Raw genomic sequence first — 24,008 nt, forward strand, 5'->3', positions numbered from 1 at the left:
ATCTGGCAGTACATTCCATTTATCCTCTGCTCTTCTTATTAAAAAAAAAAAAAAACTTCCTCTTTTCACTCCCTCACTCTCACTATGATATGTCCTTTTGTATCACTTCCACCCTATGAATGATCCTTCTCTGTATTAATCTGGTAGCATTTCCTCTGCTACCAAACTGTCTCTATTATATTATCCCTCCACCAAGACTGTGGTTTATAAGCTCTCTAAATCAGAGCTTTAATATTGCCTTGTTTGCTTGATTAAGAGTGCCTAAATGGTAACAGCCATAATGACCAAATCTCTTATTTTAATTTAAAGTATTGTAAGGGTATATTTGGCCTTCCTGTATGTGGAGGACTAGCCTTGCAAATTTTATCTGAGATCACAAATCTGGTGTATAGCTTCCTCTTATTGTAATTTAAAATTTATCTTTTATAGCTTGTGCATAAATGTATTTTCCTTACTGAGAAATAATGAATTTAAATGTGATATCATTTACAAGAAAATTCATACTGTCTCTGTATAACACTGGCTGACTCACCTTCAATTGGAAGAGGGGTAAGGAAGCAAAGCTATTATAAAGGTTACTCTGGTCATAGATGAGATGTATATACAGGTCTTTTTCCAGATGCACGTCATGTTATTCTTTTCTGCACTACTGAAGCCCTATAATATTATAATTATTTTTTAATATTTTTAAAGTAATTGAAACTGTATACTTTTGCATAAATATTGTAAAATTTTCTCTAAAAAAAAGTTGATAATCTAGGGTGGAAAAAAAAAAAAAATGAAAAAGAAATTGTGATATATTGTAGGCTGACCCAACGCTGTATCACAAACAAGCCCAAAATTTAAATAGTATACAGTAAACAAAAAGCTAAGGCATATTGAAAAGAAAAAGTGAAAATCATGGTAGTTTGAAAATACAGATCCTGCCTGCTGTTAACATAAAGAGAAAAACTGCACTTTGAGTTAATGTACTGCATGCCCTATATAATGACACACAACAATATCCAGCCATGATATCTGGTTCTTACTGCAAACCAGTTATTTCTGACAACAGGTCACTCAATTACAAACTGGCAGCTGGTAGCTATCAAGTGATTAGTCAGCAGAAATAAATACTTAATAGTACAAGCTGAATTGGATAGATATCACTTAAATACTACTCAGTAAAAAGTTTATTTTACTTTAAAATAAAATAATTATGTTCTGTGTTTTCAACAGAAATTCTTTCTTTGAATGCCTGAAAAAACAGATAATTAACATTGCTTTACTGCATTTATTATTACAAAAAATAAATAAAATATCTATATATTTATTATTCCCTCCTGATTTATGCTTACTTGTAGACCCACACTTCATAGTGCAGGTATTCGAAAAAAAATCTGACAGAATAGGTTGGTTAATCCTTATTCCCATATATCTTATGTCTGTATATTGCATGTGTTCTAGCAACTATTTGTCTGTTTTAAGGGACAAAAATACCTACGTTTCCAGGAGGGGGAAAAACCCTCTATCTCTGTGAGCTAACTCACTATTTGATTGAAAAGACTTGATAAAGGTTACTCACATCATAGACAGGATTTGAACCTAGGTCTTTCCAACCGAAGGGTTCATCTTGACCAACTGAACTACAGAGGCTCATATTTATTAGTACAAATAAAAAATTAAAAAAAAAAAAAAATAATAATATATATATATATATATACAGGGTGTTCGGGATAAATTTGACAGTTTCGTAAGGAAAAAGAAAATCTTCTTTGTATCTATTAAATTTAATGAATTGACAAAAAAACATTACAGGCAGAGTTAATTACAATACTATCAACAAGATTTACTCAAAATAACCACCATTAGCATCGATCACAGCTTCAATTCTGCTTCGGAACCTCGAACAAGCTGATGCTACAGTCTCCCTGGGAAGGGCCGCAAAAACTGTTTTAATTTTATCCATTAACTGGGCTTTTGTATTACTGGAAGTGCGATTGGTGTCTTTTTCAACTGCGCCCCATACAAAATAATCCATGGGGTTAAGGTCTGGGGAGTTTGGAGGCCAAACATTTGGACTGGTGAAGTCGTAGAAATTTTCAGACAACCATTTTTGACTTTTCCCAGAGGTGTGGCAAGGGGCCGAATCCTGCTGCCATACATACGGCCTACCATTGGCTACCCTTGTTATCCAGGGCTTGACTACAGTTAGCAACTCCACAAACAAAGCCCGAATTCCAATGCCAGGGTTCTTCAACACCTGTTCCTGCAGATTTGCGAGGAATTCTGCTGTACGAACGCAATCAGATCGTCTGCTAGGGATCTTTCTTCTTGCTTCATCCTCGTAGTCACCATTGCAAGTTTCTAGTTCATGCCTGATTGTTTTTACTGTATTCAGGGAGCATTGGGCAGCAGTCGTAATATCCTTATTTTGATGGCGGGCACGAATCATCATGATACAAGTTATTCTCTTCCATGATTCAGGTGGGTTCCAGCTATCCATCCTTTCTGACATCTTGTATATGAATGAAGAAGGGTCCAAACTTTTAAATGAAGAGAAGTGTGTCTTAATACATGTAACTTACGGAAAAATATAATTAATTATAAATATGTCAAATTTATCCCGAACACCCTGTATATATATATATATATATATATATATATATATATATATATATATATATATATAGAACTTGACCTGCTTGAATATTTTGAAGCCTGAGTTTTTACACACTTAATAGTGATAGAAAACATTATAAACTTTAAATGTGAAAATCTTTATGACAATGTATAGAAAAATATTCTGACAGTGACATGCTTTTGAATCATATTATTCATTTAAAAAAAAATTCATTAACGAACAATTTATTGATACAAGGTTTGGGACTTTAATCCACTAATACCTTGTTCAGTAAATGTTGATAGAGTGGAACACTGAGTTTTTGAGCATGAAGGCATCTCAATTTACATAATGCACCATCATAATTTAGTGATATAGCTGCCAGAACTTTGAATGGACAAGTCTGAAGTTTTGTATTGAATTTTTAATATGCCTTTGCTCTTTGAACAAGGTACATTTTCTTAATCCATAGTGGTGTTATAGTCACTATGACAAATTCAGTAATTTTTTTTTTAATAGTAGTATGGGTTGCCTTACAAATTTCATAAAACTACCAAGATGATTAATTGAAATGGAATTTTTTTACACCTCATATATCAACTGCAGTCTGCAAGTATACCTCCTTGAGCACCTCCATAGCACAATTGGAAGAACATTGAGACATTGCTGTCTTCGATTTGATAAGACTTGAGTTTGATATGGGCTTTTTTTTTTTTTTTTTTCATTTGAAGGTAATTAACTGATCTCATATGAAGATAGTAGGGTTTTCATCTCACATATAGGCAAATTGACCAGAGTGCACATAAAATTTACTGACACAAAATACAGCTAGTAGATAGATGGCTTTGGGTGTAGCTGATGGTTAGTGGCATAATGATAGATAAGGGTGTTCTGTGTAGATGAAAGATTAAATAGTGTATATGATGGATCATATACACTATTTAATTAGATTAAGATTATATAAAGATTAAATAGTGTATATGATGGATCATATCGAATGGAGTGCCCTCCCACAGTGATTCTTAGATTCCTTGGATGTAATAATAATAATAATATATAATTTTGTAAACTCGAATGCTGTTTACAAAATTATATATTATTATTACATAACAAGTCCAAGAGTTTTTTCAGATTAAAAAAAAAACCTCCAGCCAGAGTTAGATTATTTTCTTAAAAATAACCAACCATTTTGAATATGTGAGATCCATTGAATGTTGAGATAAAATGGAACTTTGCCAAGCACATTGATAACACTTTATTGCTGTTATTATACAGTTGTTTCCTGTAGTTTACTATTTATAATATAGTTATAGTAGTTACTTACTAGTATAAAAGTTTAATAGAGTGTATAAAAATTTAATACTTACTAGTAAATAACTACTCTTAACCCTTTCCTTAGGACCCACTACTTGAAATATGTGCCTTTTTGAAAGATGAATTTTCCATTACTGTAGCATCACGTCGTTAATTTACTGTCTTGTTTGTATCAGAATTGTCACTTTTAAACACAAAATTTTGGTTGAAAGTGTTAGGAGACGTAATGAATTCTCAGTATATTATAGCATTTCACAAATGACCATTTTTGTTTTTTGACATTCATTAAATCATTGTCATTTTATTTTTCCTAGGTCATTATGCTTATCCTCACCAAATTTTCATGTTGCAGAACAGCTACTTATTTCTTGGTATTGGTATTTCATTTGGGATTTGTGACTGGTGATATTATTGCAGTAAGTTATAAGCTTGACTTCTCAGTAATGCATTGTGTAATGACCTTCATATATCATTTGAAGTTATTGAGTGTATAAAAATTTAATATGGTTAATTACATGATTTTCAACCATCTTGATCTTCACCTTACTGAGAATAATAACCACTCTCATATAGTGGGATCAGTCATATCTGGTGAAGTAGGAAATTTATAGTGCTAGGAAGAGAAAGTTCTGCCTTCACTAGAATAAATGCCCTGCCTACTAGAGCCCGCACAGCCCGATGGGGGCAGTGATGACATTAGTTATACGTGTGTAGAGGCTTAAGTGCTGTGAGGACATCATGTTGGAGGCTTAATGGATGTTTGTGCATATGTTACATTAATTGATTTTGTAATCCCCGTAGATGTCCTAGTGACTAGGACGAAATATAGGAGTATTAAATTCTATTTTAATTCTTTGTGAGTGTTGTAAAAAATCCATTAAGCCTCCAACATGATGACATTAGTTGTAGGGCTGGTTGCTGCTACACCGAGACTTTGTCACACATTTCTCAATGGTATTCATGTGAAGAGACATGATGCTGTGGTCTCCATATTGGCTAACTTTCATATTTACAAATTTAGGGACACAAAACACGTGTTGAAATGATTATTTTACTTATTATTAATAAAATAACACTTGACGTTTTGACCCCTGTATTGAGGTCATCATCAGAAAGATACATGTGTATAGGAAACCAAGCTACATGTGCTCTTGCACTCTATAAAGGTAAATTAAATTTATGCTATTAATTAATCTTTTTCTTAGCCCGACCTCTAGTGAGTGATAAAAAAAATTAATTAAATTAAATAAAAATAAAAAAAGATAAATAAAATAAATAATAAACTACAATAAACTCTGCTAAAGTCCTCATGTACTAAAATTCTTCTGGATTTCTACAGTTCAGATTGTTATACTCCGATTTTCCTTGGACTTGTACAGTTCAAGTTGCTATTGAATGTTAACAGAAAAAAAAAAAAAACATTTCACCAAGTCTTGTATTGAGATTTTTTTCTTTTACTTGTTCTGGTTGCTATAAAGGTTGTAAATCAGTCCTCCACATTCTTGGAATGGTTAGACCATCATTTTTGTTCAGATTTGATTATGTTTGAGCATTTCACATGCTTCTTTAAATTTCATCTCAAACCAGGTTTTGGTGCAGTGTAGGGACTTGGTACCTTTCCAATCAATTCTGTGGTATGTTTGGAGTGTGTGGTCAGAAAGCCTGGTTTTTCCAAAATGGAGGTATTTAATGTGTTGTTTGTGTTCGTCCTTCCTAATTGGGATGGTTCGCCCTGTTTCGCCTATGCATGGTAGGTTACATGTGCATTGTATTTTGTAAACCCATGGTTAGGCTAGGTGTGGAAGAGGATCTTTGGAAGAACTGAGTAGATGTCTTAATTTTGTCGGGGGTTTAAAGGTGGTTTTGATGTTGTATTTGTGTAGTGTTCTGTCTATTTTTTTCAGAAATGCCTCTAACATAAGGTATGGCAATAGCATTCTTGAAATCTTTTTTGTTTTTAGTGGTATCTCTGGAGGATCTTGTGAATAGTTTTTTTACTGTATCCATTTTTTATAAATGTATGGTTGATGATCTCGTATTCCTGGTTTAGAGCTTGTTCATTTGAACAAATAGTTTTGAGCTGTGTTTAAGGGTGCTTATGACCCCTAGTTTTTGTGTTGGATGGTGATAAGAATTTTTATGTATGTACTGGCCTGTGTGTGCTTGCGGTAGACTGAGAAGGAGAGAGAAAACATGTAACAAGTATGTCTAGGAACGGAAGAGAGTTTTTTTTTTTTTTTTCGATTTCAATGATGAATTGGATACGTTTGTATTGTTTGTTCTGGTGGCTAAGGAATGTATTTAGTGCTTTGCAACCGTGAGGCCAAATGGCAAAAATATCGTCGATGTATCTGAGCCAAATTTTGGGCTTTAGGCACGCAGACTCTAGAGCTCGTTGCTCAAAGTCTTCCATATAAAAGTTAGCTATTGGGGGGGGGGAGTGATGATCCTATGCTTGTACCCTCTTTTTGAAAGTAAAAATTGTTTTGTCACACGAAATATCCAGAGCGGAGTACGTGGGCAAAGAGGGCCGTGATGTCGTGTGGAAATATGTTCTGTAGAAGCAAGATTGGTTATCAGTGATCAGGACATTGGTGAAAAGGGAAGTTATGTCAAAGCTGACTAAGAAATCTTGGTCGTTGAGTGTAATGTTTGTAATTTTGTTTACAAAATGTTGTGTAGTTTTTATGTAGGAAGGGGACTGACCTACCAATTCCTTGAGTGTGGCTTCTAATTTTTTGGCTGAGTGGTAATTTGGGCTGTCGATTCCTTCAACAATCAGTTGTAGTGGTGTGCCTGTTTTGTGTATTTTTGGCAGGCCATTCTGGGTGCATGGGCATAATGTGGTATTAGTTTTTTAGTTGTTTCTTCTGGCCATGTGTTAACATATTTAATTAACTCACTTGTTTTCTTTTTGATGTGTTTCGTGGGGTTGTAGTTGACCCTTTGATAGGTGTTGTAGTCCGATACCAAATGGTTCATTTTTTCAATGTAAGTTGTCCGATCCAAAACAACAATGGCATTCCCTTTATCTGCTTTTGTAATTATAATGTCCTGATTTATTTATTTATTAATAATAAGTAAAATAATCATTTCAACACGTGTGTTTTGTGTCCCTAAATTCGTAAATATGAATGCTGATCACCATGTAACCTTAAAAGAAAGAGTCATCATAATTCATGGAGATTTGACCCACAAGCAGTGCAACCTCTACGGTAAGCTAAAGATATGTGTTTCCTTGTTAATTAATCGACAAGCCTTTTTGAAATGATGTAGAAACAGCAACTTAATACCCAACTGCATTAAACTAAAGAAGAAATTTACATCAGCTAAAGTGCTCTGCATCTATGCCCGGTTGGAAAAAGCGTTGTAGGGAACAGATCCACGAGGCACGAAAAAACTTAGCATCTACCCAAGCCAAAGTTTTACAACTAAAATTAGAGCTATACAGCTACGTTAATCCAGAAATTTGGGATATTTTAGACAGGATCACAGACGACTCAACCAAGCACCTATTACTCAAAAACAAGGAAAAATTAATAATGAAGTTTCAAGCACTAAAACAACATGAAAGCACAAGACAATCAGGACACCATAACAAAAGGAGCAGCCAATTACAAACCAACATCACAAGGAGCAGCCAATCATCCACAAACGAAGTTAGGAGCAACCAACCACCATCAGACCACGGCCTGGTTATCAACCAATCAAACTACAATCTCACCCAAGGTGAATTCTCACTGCTGGAGAAAGGTCTAAACCACATATGGGCACCCCCGGCCCACAGGCCGGATCCGGCCCTCTACTTCTTTTGATCTGGCCCTAATCTATTTCAGCGAAGTTTGTCTGATTCTTGGTGGGAGAAAATATGGTGTGTTCTACTAACTCACATTAAGCTGACGTCATATGACTTGTGCAAAACACACTATGTTTTCTCCAACCAAGGTCTCTTTCTCACTTTGACTAGCAGCGTGTGTGAATGTGTAACAACATGTCAGTTCGGTACTTGCGTTGGTGTTGTGCTTTGTTCAGTGCCTGTGTTGATGTTGTGTTCTGTTCGGTGCTTGCGGTGTAGAAGACAGTTCTGAATATCGCTTATAAATTATGGACAATGTCGGGTTATTGCAAAAAAAAGAAAAGTAGATGCAGAGAATTGTCAATTTCAAGACAACTGGACAAGGATTATTATTCATTCTGAATAAAGGTTTGCCTGTATGTTTGCTGTGCAACAAATCCGTATCCGTCAACAAAGAATACAACTTGAAGAGACACTTTACTTCAAGACATGCGGATCACCCAAAAATTGATGGACAACTACGAAAAGATGAAATTCAGAAGTTGAAGAAGAACTTGGATACCCAGCAGCAAATGTTCAACAAGCAAAGAACGCAGCACCATAGCATTGTCAAAGCTAGCTTTGTGGTAAGCGAAAAAAATCGCTAAGCATTCTGATTCATTTGGTGAAGGAGAATTTATCAAAGAATGTCTGCTGAATGTTGCAAGTATAATGTGTCCTGAAAAGAAACAAGACTTCGAGAATATTCGTTTGTTGAGACGTACTGTTGTCCGACGGATAGAAATTATGCTGATGATATCAAAAAAAGTTTAAGAGAGAAGATTGCTAGATTGGAAGCATTTTCAATTGCTTTGGATGACAGCACCGATGCCTCCGATACAGCACAACTATCAATATTTATTCAAGGAGTTGATGCGGATTTCAACATCACAGAAGAATTATTGGCACTTCGGCCGTTAAAGGAACAACTACTGGTGAAGATATATTTGAAACAGTCAACACAGTCATGAGAGATTTGGGCTTAAATGGAGTTCACTATCTGGCATATGCCCTGATGGAGCCCCTGCAATGGTTGGTGCACAGAAGGGATTTATTGGAATAGTTCATGAAAGAGCAATAGAACTACAGATCCATCTGGAAAATTTAACAAATTTTCACTGCATTATCCACCAACGAAATCTGTGTGCAAAATTGATTAAATTCACAAATGTTATGGAAGTTGTAGTAGCCAGTATTAACTTTATTAAGTCATGTGCACTTAATCACCGCAATTTAAGGAGTATTTGGCAGATCTATTTTCGGATTATGAAGATGTGTCTTATTATTGTGAAGTGAGGTGGTTGAGTAAAGGTAAAATGTTAAAACGATTTTATGATCTGAGATAAGAGATTGCAGATTTTATGGACATAAAAGGAAACGCAATTAACCTAGTAAAGGATGATGAGTGGGTGTGTGATTTAGCATTCCCTGTAGATGTCACTGGATACCTAAACGAACTGAATCTGAAATTGCAAAAACAAGGACAATTGGTTCATGAATTGCATGGACATGTCAAAGCTTTTTGTAATAAACTAAGATTGTTGGAAAGTCAGATAAGAGCTAAAAATTGTTATCATTTTTCTACTCTAGCAACTCATAAAAATATCCCTTATAACTGTTATGGAGATGAACTGAAGGCACTAATAGAGCAATTTGATACAAGGTTTGCCGACTTCAAAAACAAAGACTCCACATTTGCTATATTTGCTCGTCCGATGGATGCTGATGTAAATAATGTGCCAGAAAACTTACAGATGGAACCTGTTGAACTTCAGGTGGATTTAGTGCTAAAATCACAATTTAACAACATTGCTTTGACGAATTTTTATAAATTTTATTTGGTGGAAGAAAAATATACAAATTTATGTGCCTTTTCAAGAAAAATCATTTGTCTTTTCGGCAGCACATATATGTGTGAACAGTTTTTTTCGAGGATGAAATACAGTAAATCAAAAATTCAGACAAGAATAACGTTTTGAATTGCGTTTCATTTTATGGACATAAAAGGAAACGCAATTAACCTAGTAAAGGATGATGAGTGGGTGTGTGATTTAGCATTCCCTGTAGATGTCACTGGATACCTAAACGAACTGAATCTGAAATTGCAAAAACAAGGACAATTGGTTCATGAATTGCATGGACATGTCAAAGCTTTTTGTAATAAACTAAGATTGTTGGAAAGTCAGATAAGAGCTAAAAATTGTTATCATTTTTCTACTCTAGCAACTCATAAAAATATCCCTTATAACTGTTATGGAGATGAACTGAAGGCACTAATAGAGCAATTTGATACAAGGTTTGCCGACTTCAAAAACAAAGACTCCACATTTGCTATATTTGCTCGTCCGATGGATGCTGATGTAAATAATGTGCCAGAAAACTTACAGATGGAACCTGTTGAACTTCAGGTGGATTTAGTGCTAAAATCACAATTTAACAACATTGCTTTGACGAATTTTTATAAATTTTATTTGGTGGAAGAAAAATATACAAATTTATGTGCCTTTTCAAGAAAAATCATTTGTCTTTTCGGCAGCACATATATGTGTGAACAGTTTTTTTCGAGGATGAAATACAGTAAATCAAAAATTCAGACAAGAATAACGTTTTGAATTGCGTTTCATTTTATGGACATAAAAGGAAACGCAATTAACCTAGTAAAGGATGATGAGTGGGTGTGTGATTTAGCATTCCCTGTAGATGTCACTGGATACCTAAACGAACTGAATCTGAAATTGCAAAAACAAGGACAATTGGTTCATGAATTGCATGGACATGTCAAAGCTTTTTGTAATAAACTAAGATTGTTGGAAAGTCAGATAAGAGCTAAAAATTGTTATCATTTTTCTACTCTAGCAACTCATAAAAATATCCCTTATAACTGTTATGGAGATGAACTGAAGGCACTAATAGAGCAATTTGATACAAGGTTTGCCGACTTCAAAAACAAAGACTCCACATTTGCTATATTTGCTCGTCCGATGGATGCTGATGTAAATAATGTGCCAGAAAACTTACAGATGGAACTTGTTGAACTTCAGGTGGATTTAGTGCTAAAATCACAATTTAACAACATTGCTTTGACGAATTTTTATAAATTTTATTTGGTGGAAGAAAAATATACAAATTTATGTGCCTTTTCAAGAAAAATCATTTGTCTTTTCGGCAGCACATATATGTGTGAACAGTTTTTTTCGAGGATGAAATACAGTAAATCAAAAATTCAGACAAGAATAACGGTCGAAAACCTCGAAAATTCTTTGCGATTATCCTTAAGTAATATTAACGTCAATATTGATAGTCTCGTAGTTGAAGTACAAGGCCAATCTTCACATTAAATTGTTATGTCATTCATTATATTATAAAATTTTCTGAGTATTTTAAATAGTAAATTGATAGATACAATTATCATGCACATGGTCCCCATAAAGAGGAATACATCAAAGATGGTGACCAGGTCACCATCTTTGATGTATTCCTCTTTATGGGAATACATCAAAGATGTATTCCCATATTCTTTACACAGAAAGTGTGAGGATTTAAAGAGTGTTTCAGGTCGTGAGAGTGATATCATTGTTGAAAGTGAGAATCTAGAAAATAGTGATATTTGCGAGGTAGTACCAGATAGCTGTGAGAGTGACATTGAAAGTGAGAATGAAGGTAAACATACAGAACGAATGAATGAATTATCGAAGAATAAAAATGATGAGACTGATGCAATGAGTGAAATTGCTCGGTTATGCAGAGCGATACACAGGGCAAATCGGCAGCTGGAGCGTTGGCAAAAATGTTTACCTAGCATAGCAAAAAATGGCAAAAGTATGATAGAAAAAATAAGAGTATGATAGTGAGTGTAAACAAAATGAAAGAGCGAGTGTTGTATGGAGATTCCTTAGTAAGAGGTGTGTTAGTTGAGAGTTTAACAAAATCGTTCCAACCTGGTGCGAATATTAAGGATGTAAGCGAGTCAATTAAAATGCAAAAGCAGCGGGTGAAAGAATTGATAGTGGTAGCAGGTACAAATGATTTGAAAGGAGACAAAATGGCTATGAGTGAGGATGCGAAGGAATTGCTTGAGGTAGCAAAAGAGAAGAGTGAGAGAGTGAGGATGGTGAGTCTGTTGCCGTGGTATGACAGTGAAGAGTATAGAAGGAGGGCCATAATTGCAAATGACTTTATGTATGAATTGTGCAGGACGAGATGTGTGGAGTGAGTTCGATAGGCGAAAGGATTTATATAAGATGGATGGTTTTACATTTGAATGGATTTGGTGTACTGAGACTTGAAAAGGAGTTGTCTAATGTAGTGGAAGTGGATGTGCTGAATCAGGGAAACTAGAGTTATTAAGGGGAGGGGGAGAAGTAGACATGCAGACTTAAGGGAGACAGTTGAGTGTATGAATGTATGTAATATGCCCAAGCGAGTACGAAAGACTATGAATCAGAATGGGATAGTTAATATAAGGCATCAATATAGGGATGGGACTAAGGGATCACTGCATTTCATGTATACTAATGCCAGAAGTATTAGGAACAAGAAGGAAGAATTTTTGGCCTTGGTTGGCACTTCCAGGCCACAGGTTATTGGCATTAGTGAAACATGGCTGACAGAAGATGATATAGCTAGTGGGATTGAATGTGAGGAGTATGGTGTGTTCAGGAGTGACAGGGAGAATAAAATGGAGGGAGGAGTGTTATTGATGATGGCTGATGAGCTACAGCCAAGAAGAATAGAAGTGAAACTGCAGGATAGAGAAAAGAGCACATTTGAGGCTATTTGGTGTGAGAATGAAACTAGCAGAACAAAATACACAGTTGGGTGCTGCTATAGACCAGGCGATGGAATAGATGGTGGAGATAGTATGCATAAGCTAATGAAAGAAATGAGTGGAAGGAGAGTAATTATTATGGGTGATTTCAATTATGGTAACATTGATTGGAAGGAGGAGAGGACACATTGGAGGAAGAAATTGGATTTTATGCGATTATTAAGGGATAACTATCTGCGACGGCATGTAATGGAAAATAATAGGAGTCAGAGAGTGCTTGACCTAGTAATTGCATCTGAGGATTTGACTGTAATGAATATGACCACATTGCCACCAATTGGTGAGAGTGATCATAGGGTTTTAACTTGGGAGGTGGCTAAAGGTGTAGAATTTACAATTAAGACAGTACATGTGGAATTATCAGGCTGGTAAGTATGACAAGCTTAGGAGTTTGATTGGTTCAGTGCCATGGCATGTAAAACTGCAAGGGCTAGATGTTCTTTAAAATCATTCTGCCATATACATTTTTTCTTTTACTTGCAACATATCCAAAAAACTGTTTGGGATTCTCATTAGCCTGCATGGCTAATGTTGATAGTGCATGGGAGGCAGTTAGAAAGTGTTTGCATGAGGCAATAGCTGACAGTATACCTAGAGTCCGAATAATAAATCAAGTAGGGGTTAAATGGATGAATAACACCATTAAGCTTGAGCTGCAAAAAAAGAAACAACTATGGAGGGAATTTAAGGAGAAAGGTGACCGGCAGGCACATGAACGGTATAAAGCACAGTCCAGAAGGGTAACGAGTGTGATAAGATAAATAGAAATGGATTATGAAAGAACATTAGCCATGTAGGCGGCTAATGAGAATCCCAAACAGTTTTTTGGATATGTTGCAAGTAAAAGAAAAAATGTATATGGCAGAATGATTTTAAAGAATGCCGATGGTAGGGAGGTAACTGAATCAGTTGATATAATTGAATTACTGAGCGAGCAGTTTGCAAGGATATATCATCCAGGTGGTGACATTGCAGGAATGGATGAACCAATAGATTATACGGAAATTGTGTTGAATGAAGTGGAGGCGAGTAGTCTATTACAAAACCTCAATGTCAATACATCTGTGGAATTGGATGGTATACCAGCTCGTGTCGTACATGAAGCGGCTAAAGAATTGTCAGTGCCCTTGACCATTTTGTTTAATTTGAGTCTCGGGTCTGGGTTAGTCCCAAGGGGATGGAAAGAGGGGAAAATAGTTCCACTGCATAAAGGAGGTTCCAAGACTGCTGTTGTAAATTACCGACCGATTAGCATATCAGGAATCGTTGCCAAGGTCTTGGAGAAATTAGTTAAGAGAAAAATACAGGATTGGATAGATTAAAATGGGATACTATATGGGGGACAACATGGTTTTGTGAAGGGTAGATCATGCCTCAGTAACTTGCTCACGTTTTATAACACAGTGACGGCTGAACTGGATAATGGTAATGGTATTACAGTGATTCTAATGGATCTTGCTAAGGCCTTTGACAGGATACCACATGGAATTCTAATCAGTAAACTGCAGCATATGGGGATGGATATATAGGGTTGGTGAGATGGATAGGAGGGTGGTTGATGGAGAGATATCAGAATGTGGTTTATTCATGAGTTGAGTCCAAAAGACTGCTTGTGACTAGTGGTGTGCCGCAGGGTTCTGTGCTTGGACCACTACTTTTTCAATTTGTTCATTAACGATATAGGAAAAGATCTGAGAGGAAGTGTTCACTTTTTGCTGATATTGCAAAGTTTGGTAGAGCAATAGTGAGTGCACAGGATGTCAAAATTTTGCAAGATAATTTGGATAAGTTTGGAGGACTGGGCTAAGGAAAATGGATGTTGATTTAATGTGGCAAAGTATAAGGTTATGCATTTTGGGGTGAAAAGATTAGCAGCAGTATATCACATTGGTGGAACTGAACTCCAAGAGATTGATGAGGCCAGGGATTTGGGTGTGTTGGTGAATAGGGAGTTGAAGTTTAGGGTGCACATCGCAAAAGTGGCTAAATCAGCTCATCAAATCACTTGGTTGCTGAAAAATACTTTAACAAGCAGAGACAAACAAGTTATTGTTCCTCTGTATCGAGCCTTGATAAGACGATAAGACCCCATCTAGACTACTGTGCCCAGATATTGGCACCAGGGTTTCTTCTTGATGGGGAAGAGGTGGAGAAGATCCAGAGACGAGTAACGAATATGATAGCAGGTCTATGGAATCAACCTTATGAGAACAGGTTGAAGATTTGTGGGTTGCAAAAATTGGTTGATAGGTGGAAAAGGGGTGATATGATTGAGACATTCAAATTACTATAGGGTTTCTATAAGATTAATTCAGAAGATATTTTTGAAATAGGACTGGTGGTGGGAGGACTAGGGGCCATACATGGAAGCTGGGCAAGAATGTGGTTAGCAAGGGTGTTAGAGCTAAGTTTTTTACTTGGAGAGTGTTGAACGAGTGGAATAAGCTGCCAGAGTCTGTTGTGGGTGCTGTGACTGTGAATGAGTTCAAGGTGAGGTATGATAGGTACTGTGTGAATGTCGAATAGTTGTTCTTGATATGATGTTATGGCCTCCCTCGATGAGTCTGTCGACTCCTTGGAGTTGCCCGAAATAATAATAATAATAATTTATGTAGAGCTTTCTACCAAAGCATTATATTATAAATAAATGAAATATGAAGTAGCAACTTGTTTTAATTCATTTAATATTAATTTATTTTATTTAATAATTTGGTACAGCCCTTGACTCGGAGACAGAATGATAATTTTGCCCCTGAACTAGGAAAGGATGCCCATGCCTAGTCTAAACTATGCCATTGCTCCGAGGTCAGTAAACAAACTTGGCAGATATCGTATTCTCGATATGATAAATGATATCATATCGAGAAAGGTTTAAGATCCCTCCCTGCCAATCTAGCTGACAAAATACATATGGAAACATCTTGTATACTAAATTCAAACAAAAAACTAAGCAGCAACCTAAATAAAAACGGAAAAACTGGCCCTCAAATCCCTAAAAAAATAATCAAGACATTATAATCACAAAAGCAGATAAAGGGAATGCTACTGTTGTTTTAGATCGGACAACTTACATTGAAAAAATGAACCATTTGGTATCGGACCACAACACCTACCAAAGGGTAAATTACAATCCCACGAAACACATCAAAAAGAAAACAACCGAATTAATTAAATCCGTTAGCACATGGCCAGAAGAAACAACTAAAAAACTAATACCTCATTATGCCGCTCGCCAAGAATTTATGGCCTGCCAAAAATTCTGTTCTGGGCGAACAAAACAGACACACCACTACATCCGATTGTTGAAGGAATCGACAACCCAAATTACCACTTAGCCAAAAAATTAGAAGCCACACTCAAGGAATTGGTAGGTTAGTCCCCTTCCTACATAAAAAATACACAACATTTCGTAGACAAAGTTAAAAACATTACACCCAAAGACCAAGACTTATTAGTCAGCTTTGACATAACTTCCCTTTTCACCAATGTCCCGATCTTGCTCCTACAGAACATATTTCCACATGACATCACGATCCTCTTTGCCCACGTTCTCCACTCTGGATATTTTGTGTGACAAAACAATTTTTACCTTCAAAAAAGAGGCTACGGCAATGGGCTCACCCCCCCCCCTCCAAATAGCTAACTTTTATATCGAAGACTTTGAGCAACGAGCTCTAGAGTCAGCATGCCTAAAGCCCAAAATTTGGCTCAGATATGTTAATGATGTTTTCACCATTTGGCCCCATGGCTGCGAAGCACTAAATACATTCCTTAGCCACCTGAACAAACAACATAAATGTATCCAATTCATCATTGAAATCGAAAAAAAACAACTCTCTTCTGTTTCTAGACACACTGTCACACGTCCTTACCTCAGGCTGTCTCTCCTCAGTCTACCGCAAACCTACACACACACAGGCCAGTAAATACACAAAAATTCTTATCACCACCCATCACAAAAACTAAGGGTCATAAGCACCCTTAAACACAGAACTCAAACTATTTGTTCAAACGAACAAGCTCTAAACCAGGAATATGAGATCATCAACCATACATTTATAAAAAAATGGATACAGTAAGAAAACTTCACAATCTTTTGCATTCTTAAAATCTTGCAAAAGATTTCAAGAATGCTATTGCCATTCCTTATGTTAGAAGCATTTCCGAAAAAATATACAGACCACTACACAAATACAACATCAAAACCACCTTTAAACCCCCGACAAAATTAAGACACCTACTCAGTTCTTCCAAAGATCCTCTTCCACACCTAGCCCAACCACGGGATTACAAAATACAATGCACTTGTAACCTACTATACATAGGGGAAACAGGGCGAACGATCCCAAGTAGGAAGGACGAACACAAACAACATATTAAATACCTCCATTTTGGAAAAACCAGGCTTTCTGACCACACACTCCAAACACAGTATTGATTGGAAAGGTACCATGTCACTACACTGCACCAAAACCTGGTTCGAGATGAAATTTAAAGAAGCATGTGAAATGCTCAAACATAATGAAATTTGAACAAAAATGATGGTCTAACCATTCCAAGAATGTGGAGGACCGATTTGCAACCTTTATAGCAACCAGAACAAGTAAAAGAAAAAAAAATCTCAATAAAAGAAGACTTGGTGAAGTGCTTTTTTTTTTTCCCCCGTTAAGATTCAATTGCAATTTGAGCTGTACAAGTCGAGAAGAAAATCTGAGTATAATAATCTGAACTGTAGAAATCCAGAAGAATCTTAGTACAGGAGGACTTTAGCAGAGTTTATTGTAGTTTATTATTTATTTTATTTATTAATTATTTATATATCTTTTTTATTTTATTTTATTTTATTTTTATCACTAGAGGTCAGACTAAGAAAAATATTAACAGTGTAGATTTAATTTACCTTTATAGAGTGGAAGAGCATGTAGCTTGGTTTCCTATACTCATGTATCTTTCTGATGATGACCTCAATACAGGAGTCGAAATGTCAAGTATTATTTTATTAATAATAAGTAAAATAATCATTTCAACACGTGTGTTTTGTGTCCCTAAATTCGTAAATATGAATGCTGATCACCGTGTAACCTTAAAAGAAAGAATATTGGCTAACCTTTTTAATAACAAAGGTTGGAAGACCACAGTTGAACCACACTATAGAACCACTTCTGTTAGAAAGCCAGATATTGTAATGAGGAAAGATGGTGGTGCCTGGGTAATTGGTGCTCAGGTGGAGGGTACTGGGCGCTCGCTTACCTGTTGCCATGAGAGTAAAATGCTGATCATCATCAAATTCCTGCCATGTACCCTCAAGGGGGTGTACAGGATATGACGGTACTACATGAAAAAATTACATCATTACTAACTTCCTATATATAATTTTCCTCCAAATCAGTCTGTCACTTGTCAAGACTCCAACATTATCAGATCTTATATTTCTATCGTCTAAGGCACTTTGTACCGCATCAATCCACCTATATCTTGGTCTTCCTCTGGGTCGTTTTCCTGCCAACCTGGCAGAGAACACTTGTTTTGCTAATCTTTCCTCGCCCATTCTGTTTAAGTGATACCACCACCTGAGATTAGCTCTGCTAACGCATTCCTGGATGCTGACAATGTCAAGTTTTTTCCTAATACACTCGTTTTAAATATGATATTGCCATTGATGCCATCTGTTCACGCCTATAATCTTTCTCAGGACTCTCATATCTGAGGTCTCTAGTCTTTGGTCAAGTGTTTTACTTCTGACCCAGCTCTCAGATCCATAAATTAAAACAGGTTTGAACACTGTCTTGTATACAGCTAATTTAGTGTTACAACTAATTTCTCTCTTATTCAATATGAATTTATTCAACTGACTTCCTACCATACCAGCTTTGTTGATTCTGCTGTCTATTTCCATATTTAATTTACCATCTTCACTAAAAATCGTGCCTAAGTAGCTGAAATGATTTACTTGTTCCACACGTTCTCCATTCACAACACAGTTGACATTTTCAGTGATTCTGCCTATTTTCATTGTCTTTGTCTTTTTATTGCTGACCTTCATACCATATCTATTACAACAGCTATTCAATTTAGTCAGAGAATCTTGCAGACTTGTAGCAGATTTATTTAGAAGTATAACATCATCCGCATAAAGCAAAGAGCTGACATTAACATCTCCAATTTTGATATCAGGTTTAATACCACTTTCCTTCATAATGTGATCCATATAGATAACGAATAACAGAGAGGATAATGTACATCCTTGTCTCACACCAGATTTAACATTAAACCATCTTCCTGTACTTCCTTCAATTCTAACTGCTGACTTACAACTCAAAGAAAGACTAAGTATTGCTTGATATAATGCCCCATTGACACCATATAACTGCAGCGTATTGAATAGCTTCTCTCTTGGCACCTTGTCATATGCATTTTCCAAATCGACAAAACTTAAATACAGATCTTTGTTATATTCCCATGCTTTCTCGACTATTTGTCGTAAAGTGAAGATCTGATCCTGACAGCCTCTGTTTGGCCTGATTCCATCTTGTTCTTCACCAAGCTTTTCTTCCACAATTCTTCTCAACCGTTTCTCAAGTATACTTGCATAGATTTTGCCAGGAACACTCAGTAGGGAAATATCTCTGTAATTCTCACATTCAGTTTTATTTCCCTTTTTATATACGAGTACTATGAGAGCTCTACTCCAATCATCGGGAATTCGTCCCTCTGTCCAGGCTTTCTGAACTATGCAGTGCAGTCACTGTAAGACTTTTATACCACCATACTTCAGCATTTCTGGTCGAATATCATCTATGCCTGCTGCCTTTCCACATTTCAAGCCTTTGATGGCTTTATCTACTTCAAGTATGGATATGTATTCCTGCCTGCATGCCTGGTCAGTGTTTTTTACCACTGTGCTGTCATCACTGCTTGTTTCATTTAGCAGTTTTTCTAAGTAATTACTCCATACTTCAAGGATATCTTTTTCTCCTGTTTTCATGTCACCTTTATCATCTCTAACTCCTTTTACTGCACTCTTTCCTCCATTCCTAAGCTTCTTCAACAACCTCCAGAATATTTTGCCACCTTCTTGATATTTATTTTCTATATTCTTGCCAAAATCCTCCCATGACTTTTGTTTAGCTAGTTTTACACACTATTTAGCTTTCTTACATTTGTCTCTGTATTCTGTAAGAGTAAAAGCTGACTTATTTGCCAGGAACTTTTGATATGCTTTCTTCTTTTCCTTCACTGCCTCTTTAACTTCCTGTGTCCACCAGGGAGTTCTGATTTTTTTATCCTTGCACACAACCTCACCACATGCCTCTCAGGCAGAATCAATCAATGTTTTCTTCAGAGTTTGTCACTGAATCGCCAAGGCTTGATTCCTGTTTTCAAACTCTTTCATTTTCTTTTCAATAATCTTTCTGTATTTTAGTCTACAGATCACATCTGAGAGCTGCTCAACTTTTATTCGCTTTAAAACTTTCTTACATGTTATTCTTTTCAATATGAAATTCAATTTTATCCTGCTGAAGACTAAATAGTGATCACTTCCAATTTCAAATCCTCTGTACACTCTGGTGTCCTGCACCAGGGAGAAAATATCACTATCAACAATAACATAGTCAATGAGACTTTTCTTATTCCTAGCCTCTTCTCTCCATGTGAATTTGTGCACATTTTTATGTTGGAACATGGTGTTAGTAATAATCAGTCCATGTCCTGAGCAGAAATCCAACAGAAATTTGCCATTATTATTAGCTTTGTTCTTTTCTCCAAATTTTCCCAAAATATTTTTGTATGTCTCTCAATCATTTCCTACTCTGCTATTTAGATCCCCAACAAGGACCAACTTTTCCTTTTTCATTGTGTCAGTTGCTTTTTCTAAAGCGTCAAAAAATTCCTCCACTTCTACCTTAGTAGAACCTTCTGTGGGACCATAGGCACAAATAAGTCTCATTGTCCAGTTCCCCATTCTCATATTTGCCCACATTACTCTACTTGAGACTGACTGCCATTCAAGAAGATTAGCCTCGTATTTTGTGTTGAATACTATGGCTACTCCTTCTTTTACTTGATTGTCATTGCCTGAATATAACATTTTGTATTTATTGCTCAGAAAGATCTCCCCAGTTTTGGTCTTTTTTGTTTCAGTCACCTCTATTATGTCGATCTGGTACTTATCTAATTCCTCAGCTAGCTCCATTTCTTTGCCATTCAGGCTTCATACGTTGATAGTACCGATCTTTAACTCTGGTGATGTTGAGTTGGGGTTTGTTTTCAGATTTGTTCCAGTAGCTGACTTTTCACTGTTCGCCCTGGTTCCCTGGCGAAAACAATGGGGGCCTTGTTTATCCGAGCGACGCCCCAGCCGGCATGAAATTTTGTCATGTTGTACCATCATTTTTTATTTTGGTTTAACCAATAAGAATTGAATTTGGTCGGCTAAATCCCAAATTGTCAGCCCATCCTCGTTCGTTCAGTATCAAAGTAGATACCCAACAGGGTGCACCACGAGAAGGTGAGGATTGGACATTAGGTCAGAAGCACTGGTCAGTTCTCTGCATTCCTTTAAAGGCTATGTGGAACTCTCCTCTCAGTTATACAGCTTTGACCCCTAAGCACCCCCAAAATGCTGATCTTGCCAGGTAAATAGAAGAGGATTTTGGGGCAGCTCCTCATTTTACCAGTTCCACCATCTCTCTAAATGGTGTATGGAGTGCAGCGAGTTATAGAGACTTGTCTCTGCTTGGTTTATCATAGAGTGATGTTAAAGTTATTTCTTTGAGGGCCCTGCAGGGTACACTGGTGGCCTGGCGTTATCATCAGCACATGGCAAATAGAATACCAAGGACTTGCTTCGAATGATACTCTTTTACTTTAACACTTGTAAAGGCTTTGGCCTTCTTCAGTCCTTTTGGATGTGTTGTAACTGTAGTACTACTCTCTCGGTATGAAGTATAATAAAATATAGCATGAGTTATGGACTAGTATGATATCACAAATATGGATAGTGAGTTTGTGTTCTGATTGAGTTTTGCTCAAAGATTGTTGGTACATGCAAAACTTGGTCAACTGAAGATGCTTTCCAGGGTAGGAATGAAAATGGAGGAATATAAAATATTCCAGGAGGATATGAACAAAAAAAAGAGGAGGAGAGAAGCACTGTTAACGATGATAGATTATTTATGCCTATCCAGAATAGAGGTGAAAGTCTCTTTACACTTTTATCAATATCTTGGTGTCATAGGGCTCTATGCTTTTGCCTTCTCTCTTTCTCTTATGCATTAATTACTTTCACTTACTAACCTCAAATCCTATCCATAGTTTCCTTGCTTAAGGGTCAGCTGTGTATCTGAGAGGAGACCTCCACATTGCCTTTAAAGGAATGCGGAGAACCGACCAGAGCTTCTGACCTAATGTCCGATTCTCACCTTCTCGTGGTGCACCCTGTTGGGTGTCTACCTGGATACTGAATGAACGAGGATCGCTGGCAATTTGGAATTTAGCCAACCAAATTGTATTCTTATTGCCTTAAACCAAAATAAAAAATGATGGTACAACATGACAAAATTTCGTGCCAGCTGGGGCATCGCCCGGTTAAACAAGACCCCCTTTGTTTTCACCAGGGCGAACAGCAAAAAGTCAACTACTGGAACAAATCTGAAAGCACACCCCAACTCAATATCACCAGAGTTAAAGATAGGTACTATCAACATAAAAATTCTGAATGGCAAAGAAATGGAGCTAGCTGAGGAATTAGATAAGTACCAGATCGACATAATCGGGGTGACTGAAACAAAAAACTCAAAAACTGGCGAGATCTTTCTGAGCATTTAATACAAAATGTTATATTCAGGCAATGACAATCAAGAAAAAGGAGTCGCCATAGTATTCAACACAAAATATGAGGCTAATCTTCTTGAATGGCAGGCAGTCTCAAGTAGAGTGATGTGGGCAAATATGAGAATGGGGAACTGGACAATGAGACCTATTTGTGCCTATAGTCCCACAGAAGATTCTACTAAGGTAGAAATGGAGGAATTTTTTGATGCTTAGAGAAAGCAACTGACTCAATGAAAAAGGAAAAGTTGGTCCTTCTTGGGGATCTAAATAGCAGAGTAAGAAATGATAGTCAGACATACACAAATATTTTGGGAAAATTTGGAGAAAACAGCAAAGCTAATAATGGCAAATACCTATTAGATTTCTGCTCAGGACATGGACTGGTTATTACTAACACCATGTTCCAACATAAAAATGTGCACAAATTCACATGGGGAGAAGAGGCAAGGAATAAGAAAAGTCTCATTGACTATGTTATTGTTGATAGTAATGTTTTTTCCCTGGTCCAGGACACCAGAGTATACAGAGGATTTGAAATTGGAAGTGATCACTATTTAGTCTTGAGCAGGATAAAATTGAATTTCATATTGAAAAGAATAACATGTAAGAAAGTTTTAAAGCGAATAAAAGTTGAGCAGCTCTCAGATGTGAACTGTACACTAAAATACACAAAGATTATTGAAGAAAAAATGAAAGAGTTTGAGAACAGGAATCAAACCTTGGAGATTCAGTGGCAAACTCTGAAGAAAACATTGATTGATATCTGCCAGAGAGGCATGTGGTGAGGTTGTCTGTAAGGATAAAAAAAAATCCGAACTCCCTGGTGGACACAGGAAGTTAAAGAGGCCGTGAAGGAAAAGAAGAAAGCATACCAAAAGTTCCTGTCAAATAAGTCAGCTTGTGCTCTTAGAGAATACAGAGACAAATGTAAGAAAGCTAAACACTATGTAAAACTAGCTAAACAAAAGTCATGGGAGGACTTTGGCAAGAACATAAAAAATAAATATCGAGAAGGTAGTAAGATATTCTGGAGATTGTTGAAGAAGCTTAGAAATGGAGGAATGAGTGCTGTAAAAGGAATTAGAAATGAAAACGGGAGAAAAAGATATCCTTGAAGTATGGAGTAATTACTTTGAAAAACTGCTAAATGAAACAAGCTGTGATGACAGCACAGTGATAAAAAACACTGACCAGCCATGCAGTCAGGAATATGTATCCATACTTGAAGTAGAAAAAGCTTTCAATGGCTTGAAATGTGGAAAGGCAGCAGGAGTAGATGACATTTGACCAGTGATGCTGAAGTATGGTAGTATAAAAGTCTTACAGTGGCTGTACTGTATAGTTCAGAAGGCCTGGACAGAGGGACGAATTCCTGATGATTGGAGTAGAGCTCTGATAGTACCCATATATAAAAAGGGAAATAAAACTGAATGTGAGAATTACAGAGGTATTTCCCTGCTGAGTGTTCCTGGCAAGATTTATATAAGTATACTTGAAAAATGTTTGAGAAGGATTGTGGAAGAAAAGCTTGGTAAAGAACAAGCTGGATTCAGGCCAAATAGAGGCTGTCAGGATCAGGTTTTCACTTTATAACA

General features: G+C 36.5%; 1 protein-coding gene across 3 annotated transcripts in view; it reads left to right on the top strand.

Annotated features, from left to right (window-relative positions):
* Positions 1 to 24,008, top strand: part of LOC150100828 (E3 ubiquitin-protein ligase RNF13-like) — a 189,734-nt gene that overhangs the window by 18,539 nt on the left and 147,187 nt on the right. For all 3 annotated transcript variants that reach the window (XM_090401458.1, XM_090401459.1, XM_090401457.1), the window contains exon 2: positions 4,231 to 4,332. In XM_090401458.1, the coding sequence (XP_090257584.1) occupies positions 4,237 to 4,332 (96 nt within the window). In that variant the 5' untranslated portion in view covers positions 4,231 to 4,236. The remainder of the gene's footprint in view (positions 1 to 4,230; positions 4,333 to 24,008) is intronic.

The sequence above is a fragment of the Typopeltis vanoorti genome, chromosome 12 (assembly GCF_054136105.1).
Source record: "Typopeltis vanoorti isolate ZY-2024b chromosome 12, IOZ_Tvanoo_1.0, whole genome shotgun sequence".
NCBI lineage: Eukaryota > Metazoa > Arthropoda > Arachnida > Uropygi > Thelyphonidae > Typopeltis > Typopeltis vanoorti.